The sequence below is a fragment of the Loxodonta africana genome, chromosome 24, assembly GCF_030014295.1.
Source record: "Loxodonta africana isolate mLoxAfr1 chromosome 24, mLoxAfr1.hap2, whole genome shotgun sequence".
NCBI classification, from domain to species: domain Eukaryota; kingdom Metazoa; phylum Chordata; class Mammalia; order Proboscidea; family Elephantidae; genus Loxodonta; species Loxodonta africana.
The window spans coordinates 34,809,485-34,832,576 of NC_087365.1; the positions used below are offsets into that span (position 1 = coordinate 34,809,485).

The 23,092-nt window shown below is 46.7% G+C and overlaps 1 protein-coding gene across 2 annotated transcripts; it reads left to right on the forward strand.

The window, feature by feature from the left end:
• The first annotated feature begins 8,492 nt into the window (after positions 1–8,492).
• Positions 8,493–21,562, forward strand: ERGIC3 (ERGIC and golgi 3). 2 transcript variants are annotated; one of them, XM_003411678.4, is made up of 13 exons: positions 8,495–8,646; positions 8,784–8,854; positions 8,974–9,061; positions 9,282–9,401; positions 14,400–14,493; positions 15,199–15,364; positions 15,510–15,567; positions 18,911–18,942; positions 19,841–19,937; positions 20,031–20,095; positions 20,857–20,993; positions 21,084–21,139; positions 21,342–21,562. In XM_003411678.4, the coding sequence occupies exons 1-13, from the start codon at positions 8,550–8,552 to the stop codon at positions 21,419–21,421; spliced, it is 1,161 nt and encodes a 386-aa protein (XP_003411726.1). In that variant the 5' UTR covers positions 8,495–8,549; the 3' UTR covers positions 21,422–21,562. The 2 variants fall into 2 exon arrangements, 1 of the variants encoding a protein (XP_003411726.1); XR_010319260.1 differs by lacking the exon at positions 21,342–21,562 and having other exon boundaries at positions 8,493–8,646; positions 20,763–20,993.
• Positions 21,563–23,092: the final 1,530 nt, after the last annotated feature.

A 23,092-nucleotide genomic window follows, 5' to 3' on the forward strand; every position in this document is an offset into this window, starting at 1 on the left:
GCATTCATTTTATCCCGGAAACTTCTTTGCTTTTGGTCCAGTCCAATTGAGCTGACCTTCCATGTATTGAGTGTTGTCTTTCCCTTCACCTAAAGCAGTTCTTATCTACTGATTAATCAATAAAAAACCCTCTCCCACCCTCCCTCCCTCCCCTCCTCGTAACCACAAAATATGTGTTCTTCTCAGGTTTACTATTTCTCAAGATTTTATAATAGTGGTCTTATACAATATTTGTCCTTTTGCCTCTGACTAATTTCGCTCAGCATAATGCCTTCCAGGTTCCTCCATATTATGAAATGTTTCAGAGATTCGTCACTGTTCTTTATTGATGCGTAGTATTCCATTGTGTGAATATACCACAATTTATTTAACCATTCATCCATTGATGGACACCTTGGTTGCTTCCAACTTTTTGCTATTGTAAACAGAGCTGCAATAAACATGGGTGTGCATATATCTGTTTGTATGAAGGCTCTTCTATCTCTAGGGTATATTCCCAGGAGTGGGATTTCTGGGTTGTATGGTAGTTCTATTTCTAACTGTTTAAGATAACGCCAGATAGATTTCCAAAGTGGTTGTACCATTTTACATTCCCACCAGCAGTGTATAAAAGTTCCAATCTCTCCGCAGCCTCTCCAACATTTATTATTTTGTGTTTTTTGGATTAATGCCAGCCTTGCTGGTGTGAGATGAAATCTCATCGTAGTTTTAATTTGCATTTCTCTAATGGCTAATGATCGAGAGCATTTTCTCATGTATCTGTTGGCTGTCTGAATATCTTCTTTAGTGAAATGTGTGTTCATATCCTTTGCCCACTTCTTGATTGGGTTGTTTGTCTTTTTGTGGTTGAGTTTTGACAGAATCATGTAGATTTTAGAGATCAGGCGCTGGTCGGAGATGTCATAGCTGAAAATTCTTTCCCAATCTGTAGGTGGTCTTTTTACTCTTTTGGAGAAGTCTTTAGATGAGCATAGGTGTTTGATTTTTAGGAGCTCCCAGTTATCTGGTTTCTCTTCATCATTTTTGGTAATGTTTTGTATTCTGTTTATACCTTGTATTAGGGCTCCTAGGGTTGTCCCAATATTTTCTTCCATGATCTTTATCGTTTTAGTCTTTATGTTCAGGTCTTTGATCCACTTGGAGTTAGTTTTTGTGCATGGTGTGAGGTATGGGTCCTGTTTCATTTTTTTGCAAATGGATATCCAGTTATGCCAGCACCATTTGTTAAAAAGGCTATCTTTTCCCCAATTAATTGACACTGGTCCTTTGTCAAATATCAGCTGCTCATACGTGGATGGATCTATGTCTGGGTTCTCAATTCTGTTCCATTGGTCTATGTGCCATTGGTCTATGTGCCTGTTGTTGTACCAGTACCAGGCTGTTTTGACTACTGTGGCTGTATAATAGGTTCTGAAGTCAGGTAAAGTGAGGCCTCCCACTTTCTTCTTCTTTTTCAGTAGTGCTTTGCTTATCCGGGGCTTTACAGCTCCCTATTTATTTCCTCCACAGTACAAAGCACATTCTGCTTTTTTTAGTTTTTTTGTTTATTATTAACTATTATAATTATTTATCTTAATAAATTTATAAATAATTACATAGGATCATAAAATAGTATAATTATAAACAATATGATTCTATATCATAATGATACATTATGTAATATTATTAATTATTGTACTTATTTTTATGTATATATTTTTTGTTTATCTCCCCTACCCCAGGCTTTGAGGACTAAGGAACATCTCATATGCACGTGAAAGTTGGACAATGGATAAAGAAGACTGAAGAAGAATTGATGCCTTCAAATGATGGTGTTGGTGAAGAATATTGAATACCATGGACTGCCAGAAGAATGAACAAACCTGTCTTGGAAGCAGTATAGCCAGAATGCTCCTTAGAAGCAAGGATGGCAAGACTTTGTCTCACATATTTTGGGCATGTTATCAGGAAGGATCAGTCCCTGGAGAAGGACATCATGCTTGGTAAAGTAGAGGGTCAGGAAAAAAGAGGAAGACCCTCAACAAGATGAATTGAGACAGTGGCTACAACAATGGGCTCAAACATAGCAGCAATTGTGAGGATGACGCAGGGTTTTATTCCATTGTATGGGTCACTGTGAGTGAGAACCAACTAGACGGCACCTAACAACAACAAATAGCACCCCAGGCTGAAAATTCTTTGAGGGTAGGCATTCCTCTCTTATTTACCATGGCATTCTCATAATCCGGGGAGGCAGGAGGAGTGAGTGAGCAAATGCATCTTTCAGCTTCTCATTTAGCCTGGAGCCCCACTCAGAAGAGAGGGCTTGGAAGTCAAATATGGATAGCCACAGGCCAGAGAGGAGAGGAGAATTTCTGCTAACGTCCCTGCGCATTCACTTGAGAGTAGGTGCCTTGTGCACTTGGTGGTGGCACCTAATGAATGGAAGAGACCCAGGCTAGGAGCCAGAGAAACCTGGCCTTGAAAGTCAGTTCCAACCCTTTACCTACCCCCTGTCTTAGGCTAGGTTCTCTGAAGAAACAAAACCAGTGAAGTGTATATGTACATAGTTGTAGAGGCTGAAAAGTCCCAAGTTTGTGGGTTAGGCTGGAGGCTCCGCCTGACTCACGTAGCTGCAGGGGCTGGTGAATCCCAAGATCAGCAGGTAAGGCAGTAGGTTGCTGCCTCACAGGCTGTAGAGGTTGATGAATCCCAAGATCAGCAGTTAAGCTGCTCCAAGAACTGGAGGTCAGATGAACAGGTGCCAGCTGCAGAATCCAGGGCAAGCAAAAGCCAGCAAGCTTTGCCAGAAAGTCCATATATATTGGATGCAGGCCACATCCCCAAGGAAACTCCCTTTCAACTGATTGGCTGCTCATAGCAGATCTCATCATGGAGGTGATTACGTTATATCAGAGATCATTATGAAGGCAATAACATCATTACATAGCTGCCAAACTACATCATAACTGCCAAACCATTGAGAATCATGGCCCAGCCAAGCTGACACACAACCGTAACTATAACAGAGATCTATGGCCTTTTATGAGAGTGGCTGTTCATTGATGGGTCTAACCTGATAAGTCCACTCTAACATGAAAATTTCCCTAAGCCTTTGGATACCTTCTTCTACAGTATACCAAGGCAGGTCTGGTACTTCAACCTGATTTAGTGTAGGCCACTGCATAATCCATGCTTCAATGACCCAACCAAATAAACTGTTATATCCTTTCCTAGCCTCTCAAGCTGAAACACTGAATGAAGAATCTGTGCTTAGTGGGCCCATATCAATAAACTCAGGCTGATCCAACTTTACGTTCCTTGAGCAATTATCCCACATCCTTAATAGCCATTCCCACACATATTCCCCAGGTCTCTGTACATATTAGAAAACTCAAGCAGTTCTTTTGGAGTGTAGTGTACCTCCTCCTGGGTCATGCTTTGTACTTAACCTTTGGGGTTTACTGGGACTTATATCTAGAAGCAAAAATGGGTGGTGGGATGTGTTCTGAAAACATTCACCAATGTCTTGTAAGACATCTGCCTCAGGCAATGCCCCAGGCAATGACTCAGACACCTCCCCAGGGAATGACTCAGATAAAGACTTTTCAGACACATCTGGGCTTATCTCATCAGATGGGGGTGTAGGGGCTAATAGTTTTATTGGGGATGGTGCATTAGCAGATGAAAATGGAGTAATCTCTTCAGATGGGAGTAGGAGGGCTGGTTCTGTTAACAGGAGTGATCCAGAAGAATTTAGGGGGTCAGTATCCCCAGCTTCCTGATTATCTACCCATATGTCCGCATCCCAAGTTTTAGGATCCCATTTCTTCCTAATCAATTCCCTCACTTTAACTTCAGACACCATTCGAGGTTGGGAATTGAATTACTGTTGTAATTCAGCTGCTCTTACAATATGAGTCTGGGTTTGGTTTTCTGCAATATCAGCTCTGTTACTACAAGAAATAAGGCTTTCTGTCAAGGCACAAGTGGAAACTTTGAGGTCATTTACCTGGCTCTTAAGCTGTAACTCTGAAGCCTTGAGCTCAACTCTTTCCTTCACCACTTTGTCTAGTGAAAGTAAGACCAACCAACCAACTTCCCTATACTTCTCATTCTGACAAAATTGTAGAAAGAAATCAAACATGCAATCACCAGAGCCTTGCCTCTCACCAATACCTTATTTATTGCTGGTGATATTTTGCATATTTGTATTGCCACCTCAAGCCATGGATTAACAGTGCCCGCTTTACTACTGGGAGCAGAGTCATCAACATCTTTAAGACTAACCAGACTTGAGACCAACTTAGAAAACATCCTTACCATTTTGTTTTTCTAGAACCACTCTCAGTACCAAATGTCTTAGGCTGGGTTCTCTAGAGAAGCAAAGCCAATGAAGAGTATATATATATATGTATATATATATATATATACACACACACAAACATATATACATATATATATACACATATATATACAGAGACAGATATCAAGGCAATGGCTCATGCGGTTGTAGAGGCTGGAAATTCCCAAGTCTGTATCAGGTCGGAGGCTTCTCCTGATTCATATAGCTGCAGGGGCTGGCAAATTCCAAGATCAGCGGGTAAGCTGCTGGCTCAGGTCCCAATATCTGGAGGTCAAATGAATAGGATCCAGCCGCGGGATACAGAGTGAGCAAAAGGCAGTGAGCTTTGCCAGAAAGTCCACATATATTGGATACAGGCCACACCCCCAAGGAAACGTCCTTTCAACTGATTGGCTGCTCATAGCAGATCTCATCATGGAGGTGATTACGTTATATAAGATCTTATTATGGAGGTGATTACCTCATAACTGCTGAGCTAGTGAGAATCACGGCCCAGACAAATTGACACACAACTTTAACCATCACACCCTTGTTGTTGTTGTTAGGTGCCATCAAGTCAGTTCCAACTCATAGTGACCCTAGAGTAGTACTGCCCCATAGGATTTCTAAGGGACAGCTGGTGGATTCCAGCTGCTGACCTCTTGGTAAGCAGCTGAGCTCTTAACCACTATGCCACCAGGGTTCCCATCACACCCTGCAAACTTCAAACAAACCTCTTGCCATCATCAAATCCAAATCATAGCGGCCCTATAGGACAGAATAGAACTGCTCCATAGGGTTTCCAAGGCTGTAATCTTTATGGAAGCAAACTGCCACATCTTTCTCCAGCAGAGAGGCTGGTAAATTCGAACCACTGACCTCTTTAGGTTAGCAGCTGAGCTCTTAACTATTGTGCCTTGACCTCCTTATCTATTTGATGGAATTTGAAATAGTGCCCAGGGTTGTTTAGAGGATAGAATGGAATACGGTACAGTAGTCATAGTCCTATAGCATATATCAGTTCAGTTAATATGAGTTTCTCCTTTGCTTCTCCTCTTCCTTAGCAAACTGTACCCGAGGGCAAAAGGGAGACATCGCTTCTCCTAAGTCAGATGGCCACCAGGCACCCAGCTCCAGTGTCCCGCCTCTTCTTCCTGGAAGCCTTCTTGATCCAGCGAGTCAGTCACTTTCTCCTGTATACTCCCATAGTCTCTTGTGCCACCTCTTATCAAAGTCTGAATGTTATGTCATCAACATCATTTGAGCCATGGACCTTGAAATGAAATAGATCAGAATTTACGGCTTAGCATATTACTCATGTGACCACTCAAAGCTAAAATTTCTTCATTTTTAAATTGAGGATAGTAGTACTTCACCGTCTACAGTGGTAGCTGACATGAAACAAATGCAGGTGAAGAGTCTAGTACAGTGCCTGTGACATAGCTGTTGTTGATTTCAACTCATAGCAACCCCACGTGACAGAGTAGAACTGCTCCAAAGAGTTTCATAGGTTGTTATCTTACAGAAGCAGATCACCAGGTCTTTCTTCCACGGATCATCTGTGTGAGTTTGAACCACCCTTTTGGTTAGCAGCTGAGTGCTTAACTGTTCCTCTACCAAGGCTCCTCAAATACACAGTAGGAGCTCAATAAATGTTACTCCTATTTTTATTTTTCTTGCTTGCTGATATCCCTTGCTAGGACTGTGATTTTCTTGAAGGCAAGAATTCAACTCTCTCTTTGTAGGACCCAGCACCAGGCAGAGAACACATAGTGTGGGATGTTTAAGTGTTGCTTGCATGAATGAATTATTAAGTTTTTGAATGTGAATTCAATGCAATCTTTGAGTCACTTAGGTTTTTTTTTTTCTGTACTATTGCTCATGGCCCTGTGTGGGCAGTTCTGTGTTAGAGCAAGGAGCCTTTTAGGGAAGTACTTTTCAAATTTTACTGTATGTATTAATCACTTGGGGAATCTTGTTAGAATGAAGATTCTGATTCTGCAAGTTTGAAGCAGACCCTGAAATTCTGCATTTCTAACAATCTCCCATGTAAAGACAATGCTCTGGTTCAAGGACCATACTTAGGGTATCAAGGCTTTAGACATAATTACATCAGTAGATTCCTTACTACCTATTTCTGGTAGAATCATTGCCTCTCCCAGGACTCTGGAACCCAGATAACAGAAGGGAACATCAGGTTTCCTCTGCTGCCTGTTTGTTCAAGGTGACCAAGAAATTTTGCTTCATGCCACCCAAGGTGTAGCATGAATCCCTCCAAATCTTTTTCCATGATCACACAAACACATATTCCCCTGGATAGGATTATTTTTAATTTAAAAATGGAATCATGCAATACACTTTACCTTGCAACTTAATTTTCCCCTCAACAATACATTTTTAATATCCCTACAGGAGTAAATCTACCTTGTTTTTTTTTTTTTAATAATTTTTATTGTGCTTTAAGTGAAAGTTTACAAATCAAGTCAGTCTCTTACACAAAAACCCACATACACCTTGCTACACACTCCCAATTACTCTCCCCCAAATGAGACAGTCTGCTCTCTCCCTCCACTCTCTCTTTTCGTGTCCTTTTCGCCAGCTTCTAACCCCCTCCACCCTCTCGTCTCCCCTCCAGGCAGGAGATGCCAACATAGTCTCAAGTGTCCACCTGATCCAAGAAGCTCACTCCTCACCAGCATCCCTCTCCAGCCCATTGTCCAGTCCAAACCATGTCTGACAAGTTGGCTTTGGGAATGGTTCCTGTCCTGGGCCAACAGAAGGTCTCAGGTCCTTCCAGTCTCAGTCAGACCATTAAGTCTAGTCTTATGAGAATTTGGGGTCTGCATCCCACTGCTCTCCTGCTCCCTCAGGGGTTCTCTGTTGTGTTCCCTGTCAGGGCCAGCATCAGTTGTAGCCAGACACCATCTAGTTCTGGTCTCAGGATGATGTAGTCACTGGTTCATGTGGCCCTTTCTGTCTCTTGGGCTTGTAATCACCTTGTCTCCTTGGTGTTCTTCATTCTCCTTTGATCCACTACCTTGTTCTTTTGAAAAGCTCCATAATATTCCATAGAATCGATATGCTGTGATTTATTCAACCATTCCCTATCAGTGGACATTCCAGTTGATTCCATCTTCTGTCAGTGAACAATCTCACATGTATACGATGAGATTTATGATTTTTTTTTTTAAATATATCTTTAAATGGAAGGGACAGAGCTAACATTGTAGGGTGTAACCACCACCCAGCAACTTTATTTCCTAAAGTGCAGTTCCTGAATCAAAGCCTATGAGCGTTTTATATTTTGATCTTCATAGCTGGATTACTGTGGGAGCTGTCCTTCCAGACAGGAGCTGTTCTGGGCTGAACGGGAAGTGTCAAGGGAGAGCTATTTAAGCTTCACATTACTTGAGCGATCGGAGTTCAAGCCTAGAGGCTGGATCATGTCCTGGAGAAGCCCAGGCCTGGGAAGGGACCTAGGTTAACCAGAACACGCTCAGGAGAGTCACTGGGAGGCTGTTTGAATAAAATTAACCCAAAAGGCTCTGGTTCCCAGTGCATTTTGAGATTCAGAACTGGGTTCAAATCAGACCCTATCACTAATTGGCTGCAGTCTTGGGAAAGTTACTTAGCTTCTCCAGGCAGCAGTTTCCTTTTCAGAAAACGGAGCTAAACGTCACATCTACTTTTTTAGGGCCGTGAGTCTCAAACTTTAGCTGCATCAGAATCACCTGGGTGTCACTCCTAGCGTTTTTGATTCAGTAGGTGTATGGTAGGCCTGATAATTTCCATTTCTAACTAGTTCTCAGGTGAAAATGAAGCCGCTGATCCACGGGCAACAGTTTGAAAACCACTGTTCTAGAATGTTCCAAAAGTCTGATGTGAAACACATACCGCAGATCCTGGCACAAGGTCATATAATACTGCTATGACGGTTTCTACCGCACAGAGGGCACTCTAATCTACACACGATCCCCTGACTACGGAGCCCACCGCTCAGCTACGCCTAGACTCAGCGGCTTGAGCGCGAGGGGGCGTGGCAAGAAGCATCGGTGGGCGTGGAAGCATCGGTGGGCTAGAAGCTGTCGGAGCGAAAACGAGGCTTAGGGGTGGAGCCAAACGTGCGCACTACTGCGCCTGCTTGCGGAAAGGGAGGGGCCGTGGCTCAGGCCCCGCGCCGGAAGCGGCGGGCTGCAGGGCGGGCCGGCTGGTATCCCGTTTCCGGATGCTCTCTATGGAGGCTCTGGGGAAACTGAAGCAGTTCGATGCCTACCCCAAGACTCTGGAAGACTTCCGGATCAAGACCTGCGGGGGCGCCACGGGTAGGCCGCCGCGGGGCCGGGGTCGCGGGGAGGGAGGTGTCCTACAGTTTGGCTCAAGCGCCTGGACTGTGACCGGCCTGCCAGGGGCTGAGGGAGCAAAGCAGAGGCTATTCTGACCCTCGCTTCCCGCCCTGCAGTGACCATTGTTAGCGGCCTTCTCATGCTGCTACTGTTCCTGTCCGAGCTACAGTATTACCTCACCACTGAGGTAAGGGGCGGGGCCTAGAACATGGGCGGGGCTTGGCATTCTAGGGGTAGGACCTGTGGAGGTGGGAACGGTGACGGAGAGGCGTGGGGCCACATCTTACTGAGGTAGTGCTGTCCCAGGTGCACCCGGAGCTCTACGTGGACAAGTCGCGGGGAGATAAATTGAAGATCAACATCGATGTACTTTTTCCGCACATGCCTTGTGCCTGTGAGTACCTCACCATGGTTGGAGGTTGAAAGTCCCCAGGGTCCTCAGATGGGCTTCCAGATTCACACCTCCAGCCTTAGGTTCTGGACTGGACCCCAGGACAGCCTCCTTTCCCTGATGCATTTCTGCCTCAAGACGGACCCACATCCCCTTTCCCTCCAAAACCTAAATCTCCTCACCCCTAGGATCCCAGTACCTTAGCCTGACTTCCTGCTTCCAGATCTGAGCATCGATGCCATGGATGTGGCTGGGGAACAGCAGCTGGATGTGGAACACAACCTGTTCAAGCAACGGCTAGACAAGGATGGCATCCCCGTGAGCTCAGAGGCAGAGCGGCATGGTAATCAGGGAAGGGGACCAGGTCTCAGAGTTGGACATGCCAAGCCCTACCTTCTGGCAAGTGAGCTGTGGTAGTCTAAGGGGCAAATGAAGCAACTAAGACCCAGAGAAGTCAAGTGGCTTGCCTAGATTCCCCCAGGCAGAGGAAGCTGAAATTCAGACCTCTGGCCTCAGAGTACTCTACCTGGTTATCATTCTGAGAGGCTCCCGATCCCAACCTGTCATCATTTGGGTAACAGAAGTTTGATGGGTCTTATGTGCTGCTGTCTTGGTGGAGCTCCTCTAGATGGACTCAAGCTCTTTGATTGTTTGCTTCCCCAGCCCTTTGGCTAAAATAATTGAGTCCTTAATGCTTTTCTCCTTTGGGATGCAGAGTGACTCAAGGTTAAGAGTTTAGAGTCTAGAATCAGACTTGCTGGGTTCAGATCGAGCTTTGTTTCGTGCAATCTGTGAGCCTCAGCTATACGACAATGATAAACAGTAGTACCCACCATATGGAAATGTAGGATCAAATGAGGTAATATATGTACAGTGCCTAGTACAGAGTGAGTGCCCACTTTTAGCTTTCTTCCCTTTTCTCTATCCTGTCTCCTAGCAGCTCCATTAACTCAGTTTTCCACCACTCTGCAAAAGTAGGATTTTTCAAACCTGAGGGATTGCTCTGGTGGGAAGCTTTATCATTTATTCATTCAATAGATATATATGTTGAATACCAGTAGAACCAATAGGATTTTTTTAATAACGTTGTGTTTTTGTTGAAAATTTACACAGCAAATTAGGTTCCCATTCAGCAATTTCTACACAAATTTTTCATTGACATTGGTTGCGTTCTTCACAGCGTATGAACATTCTCATTTCCATTCTGGTTGTTCTATTTCTGTTAATCTAGTTTCCCTGTCCCCTTACCTTCACATGTTGTTTCTTTAAAGTAATTGCTGACAATTTGGTCTCACATAGATGACTTTTTAGAGAAGCACAGTACTCACAAGTGATGTTCTTTATTTTGTGAGCTAATCTGTGATTTAGCTAAAAGGTGACCTCTGGATAGTTTCGGTTTAAGGTTTAAAGAGTATTTCAGGGCCATAGTTTCAGAGAGTCATCTAGTCTTAATGAGTCCAAAGTGTGAACTTTTTAAGAATTTGATGTCTGGCCCAAATTTTTCTCTGATTCTGTCAGGATCCATGTATTGTGGCCCTCATCAGAACAGTCAGTAGTGGTAACCAAGCACCATCTAGTTTTTCTGGTCTTGGGATAGAAGAAGCCTTGGTTCATTTAGACAGCCCTGTAGACTAGTTTCTTCTCAGAGATTGGGTTACCTTTTTTCTCTTTTGCACCAGATGAGTAGAGACCAATAGTTGTATCTTAGATGGCCGCTTGCAAGCTTTTAAGACTCTAGAGGCTACTTACCAACCTGGGATGTAGAACATGAACTTTATTATGCCAGTTGTCCGAGTTGTCCCATGAGACTATGATCCTAAGCTTTCAAACCCAGAAAACCAATCCAGCAAGGTGTTTAATTATATCTAAGTAGTACCCATAACTGCCTTTTACGGGCTTAATTATATATATGCATGTATGTGCATGTACACTGATAATGTATATATATTTATACGTACATACCCCCATGTATACACATATTTACATACCTATACAGGTGCATGCGTACATACATACACATATATCCACACATACATTTTTTGGTTGTTGTTGCTGTTGTTGTAGGCTTACGTATGTCATAGCATTTACCAAAACATCCATTTTTCTTGTGTACATCTTAGTGAGATCATTAACCTTGATCAGGCTATGCTCACTTTACCCATATTCAGTGTTAACTTTCCCAGCACTAAAAATGACAAGTGTCTACTATCTAGAGGATGATTTCCCCTCTCTCCCCCCACCACCCATCCCTGGTAACCACCAATAAGTGTTGGTATCTATATTTGTTATCCAAACTGGGTTATTCTTATCTTTTTATAAAGTGAGATCATACAGTATTTGTCTTTTTGTGATTGACTGATTTCACTCAGCACAATTGTACTCCAGATTCATCCATGCTAAAAGAAGATTTGCATACTCTTCAGTATTCTTTTTGGCTGTGTAGTATTCCATTGTATGTATGAAACATTTTGTTTATCCATCCATTGATAGGCGCGTAGGTTGTTTCCATTTTTTTGCTATTGTGAATAGTACTGCACGAACGTAGGTGTGCATTTGTCTGTTCCTGTCAATACTATTAGATCTCTAGGGTATATACCTACATATACCTACAAGTGGAATCGCTGGATCATAAGGCAGGTCTGTGTCTAGTTTTTTGAGGAAGTGCCATACTGTTTTCTATAATGGTTGTGCCATTTTACAGTCCCACTAGCAATGGATAAGGATTCCAGTCTTTCTATATTCTCGCCAGCATATGTTGTTAGAACCAATAGAATTTGCTGCAGAGTTGGATGTGGGGTGTAAGAGATCAGAGTCAAAGTTGATTTCAAGACTTTTGACCTGAGCAAATGAATGACTTGAGATGGGAATGACCAGAGGAAGTGAAGGGTTTTTGTTTTTGTTTTAGGGGAATAGGCAGGGTGATATTAGATAGCCATGGCTGTGTAACAAATTACTTCAAAAGTTGATGGCTTAAAACAACAAATTTTTTTTTTTTTCACAGTTGTCTGTGGATCAGGAATTCAAGAGTGGTTTGGTTAGGTGGGTCTGGCTTAGGGTCTCTCATAATGTTGCAGTTAAGCTCTTCGCTGGGGCTGTAGTCATCTGAAGGCTTGACTAGGGCTGAAGGATCTACTTCTAAGAGGGTTTACTCATATGGCTGTTGGCAGAACACCTCAGTGCCTTGCCACATGGGCCTCTCCATGTGGCTGCTCAAGTGTCCTCATGATATGGCAGCTGGCTTCCCCCTGTGCAAGTGATCTAAGAGAGAGCAAGGTGAAAACCACAACTTATGACCAAACCTCAGAAGCTGCACACCGTTTCTGCGATATATGAGTAGTTACACAGGTCAGCTCTCTTCATAGTGGGAAGAGAATACACAAGGGTGTGAATACCAAAGGTGGAGATTACTGGAGAGCTCTTGGAGCTTGGCTCCCACAGGAAAAGATCAGGACTTTGAAGATAACACGTTTAAAAAAAACACGTTAGGGCATGTTAAATTTGAGATACCTGTTTTATACCCAAGTGATATTAAGGAGGCAATTGGATATACAAGTCTGGAATTTAGAGGAGTAGGCCTAGGGAAACAAGTTCAGGCATCATCAGCATGTAGATGGTATTTAAAGCCATTGGACTAAATGCACAAACCCAGGGAGTAACTGTAGGTAGAGGAGAGAGCCTAAGGTCTGTACCCTGGGCCCTCCAACATTTAGAAGTCAGGAAATGAGGATCCAGGAAGGAAGATTGAGAGGGATTAGCCACTGAGGTAGAAGAGAACCAAAAGATGCCCCAGAAGCTAAGTGAAGAAAGAGTTTCAAGAAGAAGAGTGAGCCATTGTGTTACAAGCTACTGATAGGCCCAGTAAGATGAGGGGTAAGACATGACCATTGTGACTGGCAACATGGAGGACACTGGAGACCTTGTTTCAGTACTGTCAGAGATGAAAACCTGATCAAAGAGCAGAAAAGGAAGTGGAGACATCAAGTATAGATGACCCTTTAAGAGTTTTGCAGTAAGGGAGAGCTCTGTGGGGTTGGGACTGGAGGATAATGTGGGCTAGGATGTGCATTTGGTGGTGAGATCAAGTGAAGGTCACTTGCATCTCTTAATGGAAATTGAAAGCAAAGTCATTAGCTAAGGGGTTTAGTTTTGGAGGCTTAAGGAGGTAGGAGACAGTACAAATTAGTCATCTTGGAGAATGGGAGAGTATACTGATTAGGATAAAGGGCAGCTATAGGAAAGAAGTAGGCACGGAGAGTTGAATTTAACTAGAGTTTTGGTTTTACTAGGCTAGTACAATGAAGGGAGAGAGGAACGAGTGTGTGTAAGAAAATAATGTAACAATGGACTATGGAATTTAGGGCAAGTAAGGAGTAAAAAAAAAAAAAATTTTTTTTTTTTTTTTTTTAAGGAGGAAAGTGAGAACACAAAGGGCTGATAGTGTCAGTAGAGTAAAAGAATTACTGCATTCTGGTACCAGAGACAGTGAACTGCAAAAATAGGGATAAGTAGTTGAAGAGTGGGATACTTGAAATTGAATTTTGGAGGATTTGTACTTATTAATAATGACAAGGTCTAGATAAGAGCATGGAAAGGGGTGGCTGAGGTGGGATGACAGAGTAAAAAGATTATTAGAGGACAGGAGGTCAAGGTATTGAATATTGAAATCACCAAGAATTAGGGTGGGGTGATGTTATAGAAAGAAGCCACGGTGGCACAACACTTAAGTGCTCAGCTACCAATCAAAAAGGTTGGCTGAACCCACCCAAGTGGCAAACTGCTCACCTAAAGATTATAACCTAGGAAACCGTATGGGGCAGTTCTCCTCTGTCACATGGAGTCACTATGAGTCAAAATCGACTCAACAACATTTAAGAACGGCATTAGAGGCAGGTGCCAAGTGCAAAGGGAGAGGTGTGAAGAGAGGCACCAGAATGAAGTGGTGAAAGGCATGCACTTCAGAGTCAGAACTGGAACCTGCCACTTTCTGTGTCGCCCTGGGCAAAGTCACTTCTTCTCTCTGAGCCTTTGTGTCTTCCCAAGTAAAATGGGATAACACCCACCTTCCTCAGTCATAGTGGAGATGAAATGAGAAAATGTACATAAAGTGCAGTGACCTGTAGCCAGTTGATCTTTGAGTATTTACCGTTATTTTGTTACTATTCTTTTTATTAAAAGAAATAATACACATCTAAAAATGTTTAGTGTCTGACACATGGTGTAAACTATAAATATTAGCTATTGTTGCCACTTTTATTATCCCCAAGCCCAAGGGGGCCCATTCAGGGCAGTGTTGCAGATGTACTGTGTCTGCCCCAATCTGATGCCTCTGCTTTCTCCTTAGAGCTCGGGAAAGTCGAGGTGAAGGTGTTCGACCCCGACTCACTGGACCCTGATCGCTGTGAGAGCTGCTATGGTGCTGAGACAGAAGACATCAAGTAAGCCCGCCCCCAGTGTGGCAGAGGGAGCAGGGTCCCCATCAGGCGCTGTCTGTCAGCCAGTCTCAGTCTCAGTCAGATTCCTTGGATTCCATGGCAGATGGTGGCCAAGAATTTAGAGGGGGTGGGTCGCGTGCCTCAGTCACTGATCCGTGTACAAGTGATCGAGGCTCTGTGCCCAGGCCTGCCTGGGGGCTGGAGACCTAGGGACCAGGCTGAAGTATGCTTCCTGCTTTGCAGCCTAGAGAGATGGTTCAGAGGTGTCCGACCTGGAGTCCAGGCACCTGGGCTTCACCCACATGTCCTTGGGCCAGGCCACATAACCTCTTTATGTGAAGGCAGATAATATGGTCTCTTCCTTATAAGAGTCTTGTAAGGGTTATGTGTATAATGTACATGAACCACTGAGACAGAAAGCCGAGCAAAATTAAGCCCTCAGTATATGGCAACTGCTATTATGTAAAAGCAGTTTCCCAGGCCCTGTTCCCTGAGAGCCTGATTCAATTCAGCAGGTCTGGAGTGAGGCCTAGAACTATGCATTTTAAACAGTCCTGCTGCCACTGAGGAAACACTGAAAAAATTTGGTGGTCGGGGATGAGGTTGGCGGAGACTTCATCAGCAGACAGAACTTCTCAGGCTTTGTCTACTGCGTCAGCAGTTTTCCTGCTCATCTGACACACTCACTCCTCACCCCCTCTCTGACAGGTGCTGTAACACCTGTGAGGATGTGCGGGAGGCGTATCGCCGCCGAGGCTGGGCCTTCAAGAACCCAGACACTATCGAGCAGTGCCGGCGAGAGGGCTTTAGCCAGAAGATGCAGGAGCAGAAGAACGAAGGCTGCCAGGTGTACGGCTTCTTGGAAGTCAACAAGGTACAGGAGAGACCGAGGCAGGGTAGGGCCAGCTGGACAGAGCTGGGCTGGGGGAGGACCACTGTGAATTGAGGGCCCACTCAAGCCCTCAGGAGGGAGGCAAGGAGCGCGCATGGCTAGAGAATGAGACAGAAATCCCCTACAGGTGGCCGGAAACTTCCACTTTGCCCCTGGGAAGAGCTTCCAGCAGTCTCACGTGCATGGTGAGTGATCCCACGTCAGTGAGGCAGAGATAGACCCTCAGGAAGTTTGAGTGCTCCTTTACCTGCCTATTGGTTTGTCTGTGGCCCAGAGCAGCCCATCCTGTCAGGGCAGCGTTCAGGCACAGTGGGTAAGAGCACAGGCTGAGAAGTGGACTACCTGGACTCAAATACTGGTTTCATTCATTACTGGCTGTGTGACTTTGAGAAAGTTTCTTAATCTCTTTCTTTGAGCTTCAGTTTCTTACTTTATAAAATGATGATGATAGTACTCATCTCCTAGGGTGGTTGTGCAGATTAAATGAGGTGATACATTGGATGCTTTTCACACTAAGTCTGGCTTGTAGTAGGCACCTGGTAACTGGAAGCCTCCAATATCAGAGGACCTGTGTGTGAGGCTTTGAGGGAAGTGGAGCTGGGCTGGAACATAGGTTCTGCCACTCCAAAGCTGTGTCCTGTTTGGGAAGTATCGAACCCTACTCAGTTTCTTCTGTAAAATGGGGACGATGATACTGGCACCTACTTCACACGGCTATTGGGATGAATAAATGAGGTATATTCTCATTCCTTCACAAGATATTTGGTAATCACTTACTCTGTGCCAAGTGCTAGTCTCGGTCCTAAGGATACAACAGTGAACAGAACGAAGTCCCTGCCCTTAGAATATTCTAGTAAAGAAACAAACAGCAAGCATGTAAAATATGCAGTATATCAGATGCCAATAAGGAATAAGGACAGGAAAAACCACAGGGTAAAGATGATGGTGGCTAGGGGCTGAGATGGGAAGGTGTGTGTGTGTGCCATTTTATAGAGAGTAGTTAGGGAAAGGCTCGCTGATGGAGTAATATTTGGGCAAAGACCAGAATAAAGCAAGGGAGCCAGCCACATAAATGTCTGGAGGAAAGTATTCCAGGCAGAGGAAAAAGTAAGTGCAAATCCCTATGGCGAGAATGTACGTGGCAAGTTCAAGGAACAGCCAGAAAGTCAGGGTGGCTGGAGCGGAGGAGAGTGTCTAGAAATGAGGTGAGAAAGGCAACGGACCGTGTCACATAGGGCCTGGAAAGTCACTGTCGGAACTTGGGCTTTTACTCTGTGTGAAATAGGAGCCATTATAGGACTTTGGCTTAACTTTTGAGAGGTAAGCAGCACTCTGACTGCTCTGTGGAGAAGACTGGGGCTGGCGGGGAGGAGGCAAGGCAGAATCAGAATCAGAGAGGCCAGTTGCAGTCATCAACCCAGGCAAAAGAGGATGGGGTCTTGGACCAGAGTGCTGGTAGAGGTGGTAAGAAGTAATTGGGTTCTGGATTCATTTTGAAGGTGGAGCTGGGAGGAGTTGCCAGTGGATGTGAGGGGTAAGGGCATGAGGAGTCAGATTGAAAATACATGGGGAGGGTGTAGTTATTGCTAATGGCAAGGTTTAGGCCAAGGAGGAGGACAGGTGTGGGAGAGAAGATAGTCGCTCTTTGAAGAGGCTGCAAGGGAAGTAGTGTCCTCAAGGGAGAGCCAGGTTGTGGTTGGAGCAAAAAGGTGAAGGGAGTGTTTAGAGGTTGAAGATACAGGGGGTTTACTGATAACTGAGTCAGAGAGGGGCAGGAGTTGGGATCATCGTAGAGGATGTACAGAGCCACGTGGTGATAAACACAGTCCAGGGACTGAGAGGGCCTGACCATCCTGGGCTGTTCAGTGACTAAGGTCAGCAGGAGTAAGGGGTCTGCTAGAGATAGCCCTGCTGATCATTAAGGCAGTTTGTGGGGGTGAGGCTGAGTTTTGGAGAGGGGGAGATAGGTGGGTCTGGAGAAACTTGCTAAGCTGTGAGGGCCCCTCTGTACTCCAGAGGGGGCCAGTGGAAGGGTGGTCTCCCTGGGGTTGGCGGATGATCCAGCATCAAGCTGTTTGCACAGCACCTTGTAGGCACTCAGTAGGTGGTAGTGCTGGGGACAGCAGCAGCATCCTGCTCTTGGGGCTGTTGGCAGAGTCCTAGATTCCAGGCAACGGGTGTTCTGTACCCCAGAGGATGTTCAAAATGCCACACTGCAATAGCCCAAGACCAAAGATCTGGCTGAACTGAGGGCCTGGGAATTAGTGTGTGACCTTGTTGATGTTTTGTTTTGGGAGGCTGGGGAAAATAGATGATCTCTTAAATTACAAAGTTTACCAAGTACTTTCCCATCTTAGATCCTACCTGGTCCTCAGAATTACTTTTTGCAGAGAACACTGAGGTCCAGAGAGGGCAAGTGACTTGCCCAAGGTCACACAACTAGGAAAGGGGCTCTATGAGCTCTGTGTCTTTTTTTCTTCCTAGGCCACCATACTTCTGCCCCCAGGCCTTCTTGCACTGTTCTCTGGCCAAGGAAGGGCACCCTTGAAGAAGGGACGAGAAAGAGGGCTATTAGCTGGGGCCAGACCCTGTTGTCGAGGCAGGAGTGTTCCAGCCCCACAGAGCATCGGGCTCTTGGCTGGAAGGCCCGAGGATAGGCAGGGGATTGAGATGGTGAGTCTGCTTCAGAGCCAGACCTAGGGTAGATCTGACTTTGCTCTAAGCTCTCCCCGCTCTGCCCTGCAGCTCAGCCCTCCCTCCTACCGCATATCTTGCTCTGTTTTGTTCTCACTATGAAGTTCTGAATCGTTTTTCTCTTCCTCCCTTGTCTCTCCTTGCCTCCCCCATGCTGCAGTACATGCTGTGGAGAGTAAGTGGCCTTGTCCCCCAGAGGCCAAGCCCCCACTTCTGGGCCAGCCTGCCTCCTAGGATGGGGGAAAGTTTGGATGGGTCAGGGATGGGGGGCCCTCTCTGGCCTGGCTGCTAGGTGACTGTAAAAAGCACTGGGACATATCCTTGAGGTAGGATTTCTTGCAGCAAGAGGGATTGGGATTAGAGGCCAGGAAGAACTTGCTCTGGAGCAGGTGGTACAGAGAGCCCATGGGATTTCCCCTGGGGGCTCTGAGGGTGGGGGCAGAAGAGTCAGGGAAAGATCTTGGACAGCAGGCTCAGTCCCACCTCACTCTGGGGCTCAGCAATTTGCTATCAGCTCTAATTAATGAGAGGCCAAAGTCAAAGGGTTTTGTTTCCTGAGATGCAGATGGGCTTGGAGAGCATGAGGGCTAGAGGTATGCCACAAAGGGTTCCCTGTGGATCCCTGAAGAAGGTGTAGACTCTGACACAGGCCCAAGGTAGACCCTTTCTGGCTGCCCTCAGGCAGGGCCAGGAGGTACATGGCTGGAGGGTGAATGAGGCATGGAAGAAAAGCCCGGCACGTCACACCCCAGAGGGAGGAGGGCAGGAGGCTGAGCAAGGGCCCTGAGGGAACCAGGAGCTGCCCCACTAATGACATCTCCTCTTCTCTCCTAGTCCATGACCTCCAGAGCTTTGGCCTTGACAACGTACGTACCAGTGGAAACCGGGGAGGGCGGGCAGGGCTGGGAGGCTTGGCTGCTGTCTTCATTTCTTGGTAGGGATGTCCTGGGATTGGGGGAGCAGATAAAAACACACTGTGTTCTGACAGGGGACCCAGTCTCAAGGGTGAACAAGTAGAAGTGACTTTTGAACTAAGATCTAAACAGGATTTAACTAGCCTAGGGGTAGGGGATGGGGTTGAAAAGAGCATCCCTGCAAAAGGGAACCTCAGGGCAAGGTCAGGAGGGAGTGTGGCACTTCTAAGGACCTGAAAGATCAGGTGTGGCTGAAGCCAGGAGACCAGGAGGTGGGGGCGAGAGCACAAGATGAGCTTGGCAGGGACCAGACCACACAGGACTCAGAGGCCAAACTAAGGAGTTTGGTCTTTTTACTAAGAGCGGGAAGATGTTGACGTATTTTAAGTAGGGTTGTGGTATATTTAGATTTGCATTTTTTAAAGGTCTATCCAGTGTCTGAGTTGGTATCAAATGGAGCAGGACAAGAATGGGAGCTGGGAGATCTGGGACCCCTCCAGCCCTTGGCCTCTAGGCAGAGCTAGGACCTGCCATGCAGTGTTGGTGCCCATCTGTGTTGGCTAATGTGTGAATGAAGCCAGTACTTTAGTATACTGTGGAGCCCCAGGAGCCTGCAGACTCTGTGAAGAGGTTCCTAGGTGGTAGTGGAAGATACCTGTCTTGGGGCTCTCCCCTCAGGGCTTACAGCTTCTCCTAGACAAAGCCCCTCCTCTCCTCCCTCCCTGTATCTCCACACATCCTCTTCCCAGACCCAGGCCCCCATCTGCTACTCTAATACAGGCCTTTGGATGGTTTGGGGACTGTTAGGGTCCTGAGTGCTCTGAGGCCTAGGCATTGATGTTCCCTGCAGATCAACATGACCCACTACATCCGGCACCTGTCATTCGGAGAAGACTACCCGGGCATTGTTAACCCCCTGGATCGCACCAATGTCACCGCACCCCAAGGTACCAGCCTGGGAGGGTGGTCACATGGGTTCAGGGCCCCCAGCTACAAAGCCCTATCTGGCACCCATGCCTGGTGCTCTTTTCTCCCTACAGCCTCCATGATGTTCCAGTACTTTGTGAAGGTGGTACCCACAGTGTACATGAAGGTAGATGGGGAGGTGAGTCTAACGGAGCTTAGATGTCAGTCTTCTGCTTGGTCCCAGGCACTTGAGTTCCTTCATTTAGTTCCTTTGAACCACCTGGGAAGAGAGGTGCTGCTCTTATTCCCGTAGGGTGCATGAACAACCTAGGCTCAGAGAGGGTTGGTGGTTTACTCAAGGTCTCACTGCCACAGTTCAGACCTGCTTCTGTCAGACTTCAAAGCATACATTCTTTCCACTTGCCAGAACTGCCTCCATACCTCCAGTGCCCACTGTCTGTCTGCCTCACCGTCCCTCTGTGTTCTGGCCTGTGCGAGGGTGGTTAGCCAGGCACGACCCTTCCTGGACCCCTACTTTCCTTTCTGTGCTGGCCTGTGGGGCAGCATCTCACCAGAATGGTGGAGTGCATGGACCTGAGGGGCAGAGGAAGTCAGCCTCAGCTTTGCCGGGAGCTCTTGGTGCAGTCTCAGAGGCTTGTTTGTCACTCTTGGACCCAGAATCTTATCTGGGGCATGGTGCAATTGAGTGGATCCACTCATGTGACTGGGGCTGGTAAACTGGAAAGAGCTGGTGACTGGAGGGGAAGTTGGGTAGCAAGTCTGTGAAGGGGGGGTAAGGGGTGGTCCCCAGGCCTGCATTGCAGCGTTAGTTACAATATGGTGCCTCACTTCCTCCCTCCACACAGTCAGAGCACGACAAGACAAGGGGCAGCAGCAGGATTAGGGCTAAAGGGATTGTGAGCCATGTAGACCCTGGCCCGGGCTCCTCTCTCATCCCAGGTGCTGAGGACAAATCAGTTTTCTGTGACCAGACATGAGAAGGTTGCCAACGGGCTGATGGGCGACCAGGGACTCCCTGGTGTCTTCGTGCTGTATGAGCTCTCGCCAATGATGGTGAAGCTCACAGAGAAGCACAGGTGAGGGTGGGGAAGGGGCATGGGTGCAGGGCTGGGCTTGGGCCTGCAGGGGATAGGGGTACCCACCAATCCTACCTCTCCCTCTGCCAGGTCCTTCACACATTTCCTGACGGGTGTGTGTGCTATCATTGGGGGCATGTTTACAGGTAAGAAGCTCAGGAGCATCTGGGAGTAGGGGGGATGCAGTGGGAAGTATAAAGCCTGGGTCCCCAGGTATGGATTGGGGAGGGAGCCATGGCACTTTCAAGAGCCAAGGGGAGATGCTGGCCTGGCCAGTAGAGTAACAGGGTCCTCAAGGTCAAGCCAAGGCCCCAGCTGGGCCAGTGCCAGCCTTGTCTCTCTCTCCAGTGGCTGGACTCATCGATTCACTAATCTACCACTCTGCACGAGCCATCCAGAAGAAAATTGATCTAGGGAAGACAACATAGTTGCCCCTTCCCCCTCTGTTGTTCCTTCTCTCTCTTTTCTTTTTGGCTTTGTGGTCATCTTCCCCAGCCTCTTCCGCCCCACCCACCCTACTCAGAGTCGTCTCAGCCCCAGGTTGATTAAATCTATTGATTGTGATAGTAGTCGCTGGTCTCTGTGTGATCTTTGGGGTTCCAGCAGCCAAGGGTCTGGCTGAGGCCTGGGAACAACCCCTCATCATAGCCGCTGTTGAAAGCAATTATGACTGACAGCATCAGGGCCCAGGTGTCCTCTGGGAGCCCTTCCTGGGCATCCCCTGGCTAACAGGCTTGAATTAACCATCCTTAGTCCCTCCTCTGCTGTGGCCTTTGGGACCCAGTCAAGCCTTTCCAGGGTGAGCTCCTGGGAACCACAATAGCCTCCAAGCTCATGAGTGTCCCACTCTAATGGTAGTAAGACCCTGGGTTCAGACTGGGGCTTGCCACCTCTTTGATGAAGGCTAAAGGTGGGACCCCTCCCTGCCAACCTGGGCTTCGTCTCATGCCCCCTGACCTGCTCTGTGCCAAGCGTCATGCAAGCTCTCAGTATAGAGTACAGCCAGATCCTCTGCATGCAGTCCCCTAGGTGGAGGCAGAACTGAAAAACTGGGAAGGAAGGTCACAGTGGCCGTTCCAGAGCAGGGCTAGCGCCAGACTTTCCCGCAATAGCCCTTTCTACATGTGGAGAACTAAGGCCCAGCCCGAGGAGCCAGCGATAGCAACAGATGGTTCAGTTAATCAGATCGTCTCTCAGGGAGTTTCAGTGTAAGAGTAGCAGAGGGAGAAGCAGAGAAGACAGAAAGCAGGATACGGCTTACCACTTGCCATCAAGTTGATTCTGACTGCTGGCGACCCTGTGTTAATGATAGCAAAACCTTTGGAGACAGACCTCAGATCCAGCTCCAATTTGATATCTTACAAGCTGTGGCCTTGGACATGTTACTTAATCTCCCCATTGGCATCGGTCTCATTGGTAAATTGGGGAAGACAGCGTCAGCTGTGTTTGGTCACCCAGGAGCCATTCTGCCTTGTTAACAGTATCCTGAATTTCCTCAGGGACCCCCCCCATCCACTCAGCTTATGTAATTTGTGGGGAGGGTTGATCTCCCACCCTCAACTCCAGGGGGGTGCCCAAGCAGCATCTCCCACCCCCCTGGCCACAGTGACCCAGCGTGAGCCAGGCTGTGTCAGGAGTAGGAAAGCTTGCTTCTGGATGTGAATGTGGGAAGATGTAAGGTCTGGAGTTGCTCATCCTGCAGCCCCAAAGGAGGGCCTCTCTGTAAGTGAGGCAGCCCCCAGAGGACAACAGAGCTGAACCGAGAGGCACAGATAACCAGGTCTTGATGACATCGCTTGAAGCCTATGACAAGTTGCACCTGAAGCCTTCTAGCCAAACCCTGGGAATTAGTTACACAAGCCGACAAATTCCCTCTTCGCTTAAGCCAGTTTGGGTTGGGTTTTCTACTGCTTGCAACGAAAATCAGTTTCTATTTTTTTGTTTTGTTTTTTTTAACAGTACCCAATATTCTTATTTTGTCCTAAGAAGGCCTGGCAGTCTTAGCCTAGGACTACAGTTTCTATTTTGATATGCCTACTCTAAGGGTTGGTGAGGAATAAGCAAGCTGATGAAGTATATAAAGTGCTTGGCTGTCATGG

What these genes read in the sequence shown, in the direction of transcription:
- ERGIC3 (XM_003411678.4), top strand. Translation starts at nt 8,550, where the DNA reads ATGCTCTCTATGGAGGCTCTGGGGAAACTGAAGCAGTTCGATGCCTAC. An exon ending in CTCAGAGGCAGAGCGGCATG is followed by an intron (nt 9,402 to 14,399) that starts GTAATCAGGGAA and finishes CTTTCTCCTTAG; the next exon opens with AGCTCGGGAAAGTCGAGGTG. An exon ending in CCAGCAGTCTCACGTGCATG is followed by an intron (nt 15,568 to 18,910) that starts GTGAGTGATCCC and finishes CTTCTCTCCTAG; the next exon opens with TCCATGACCTCCAGAGCTTT.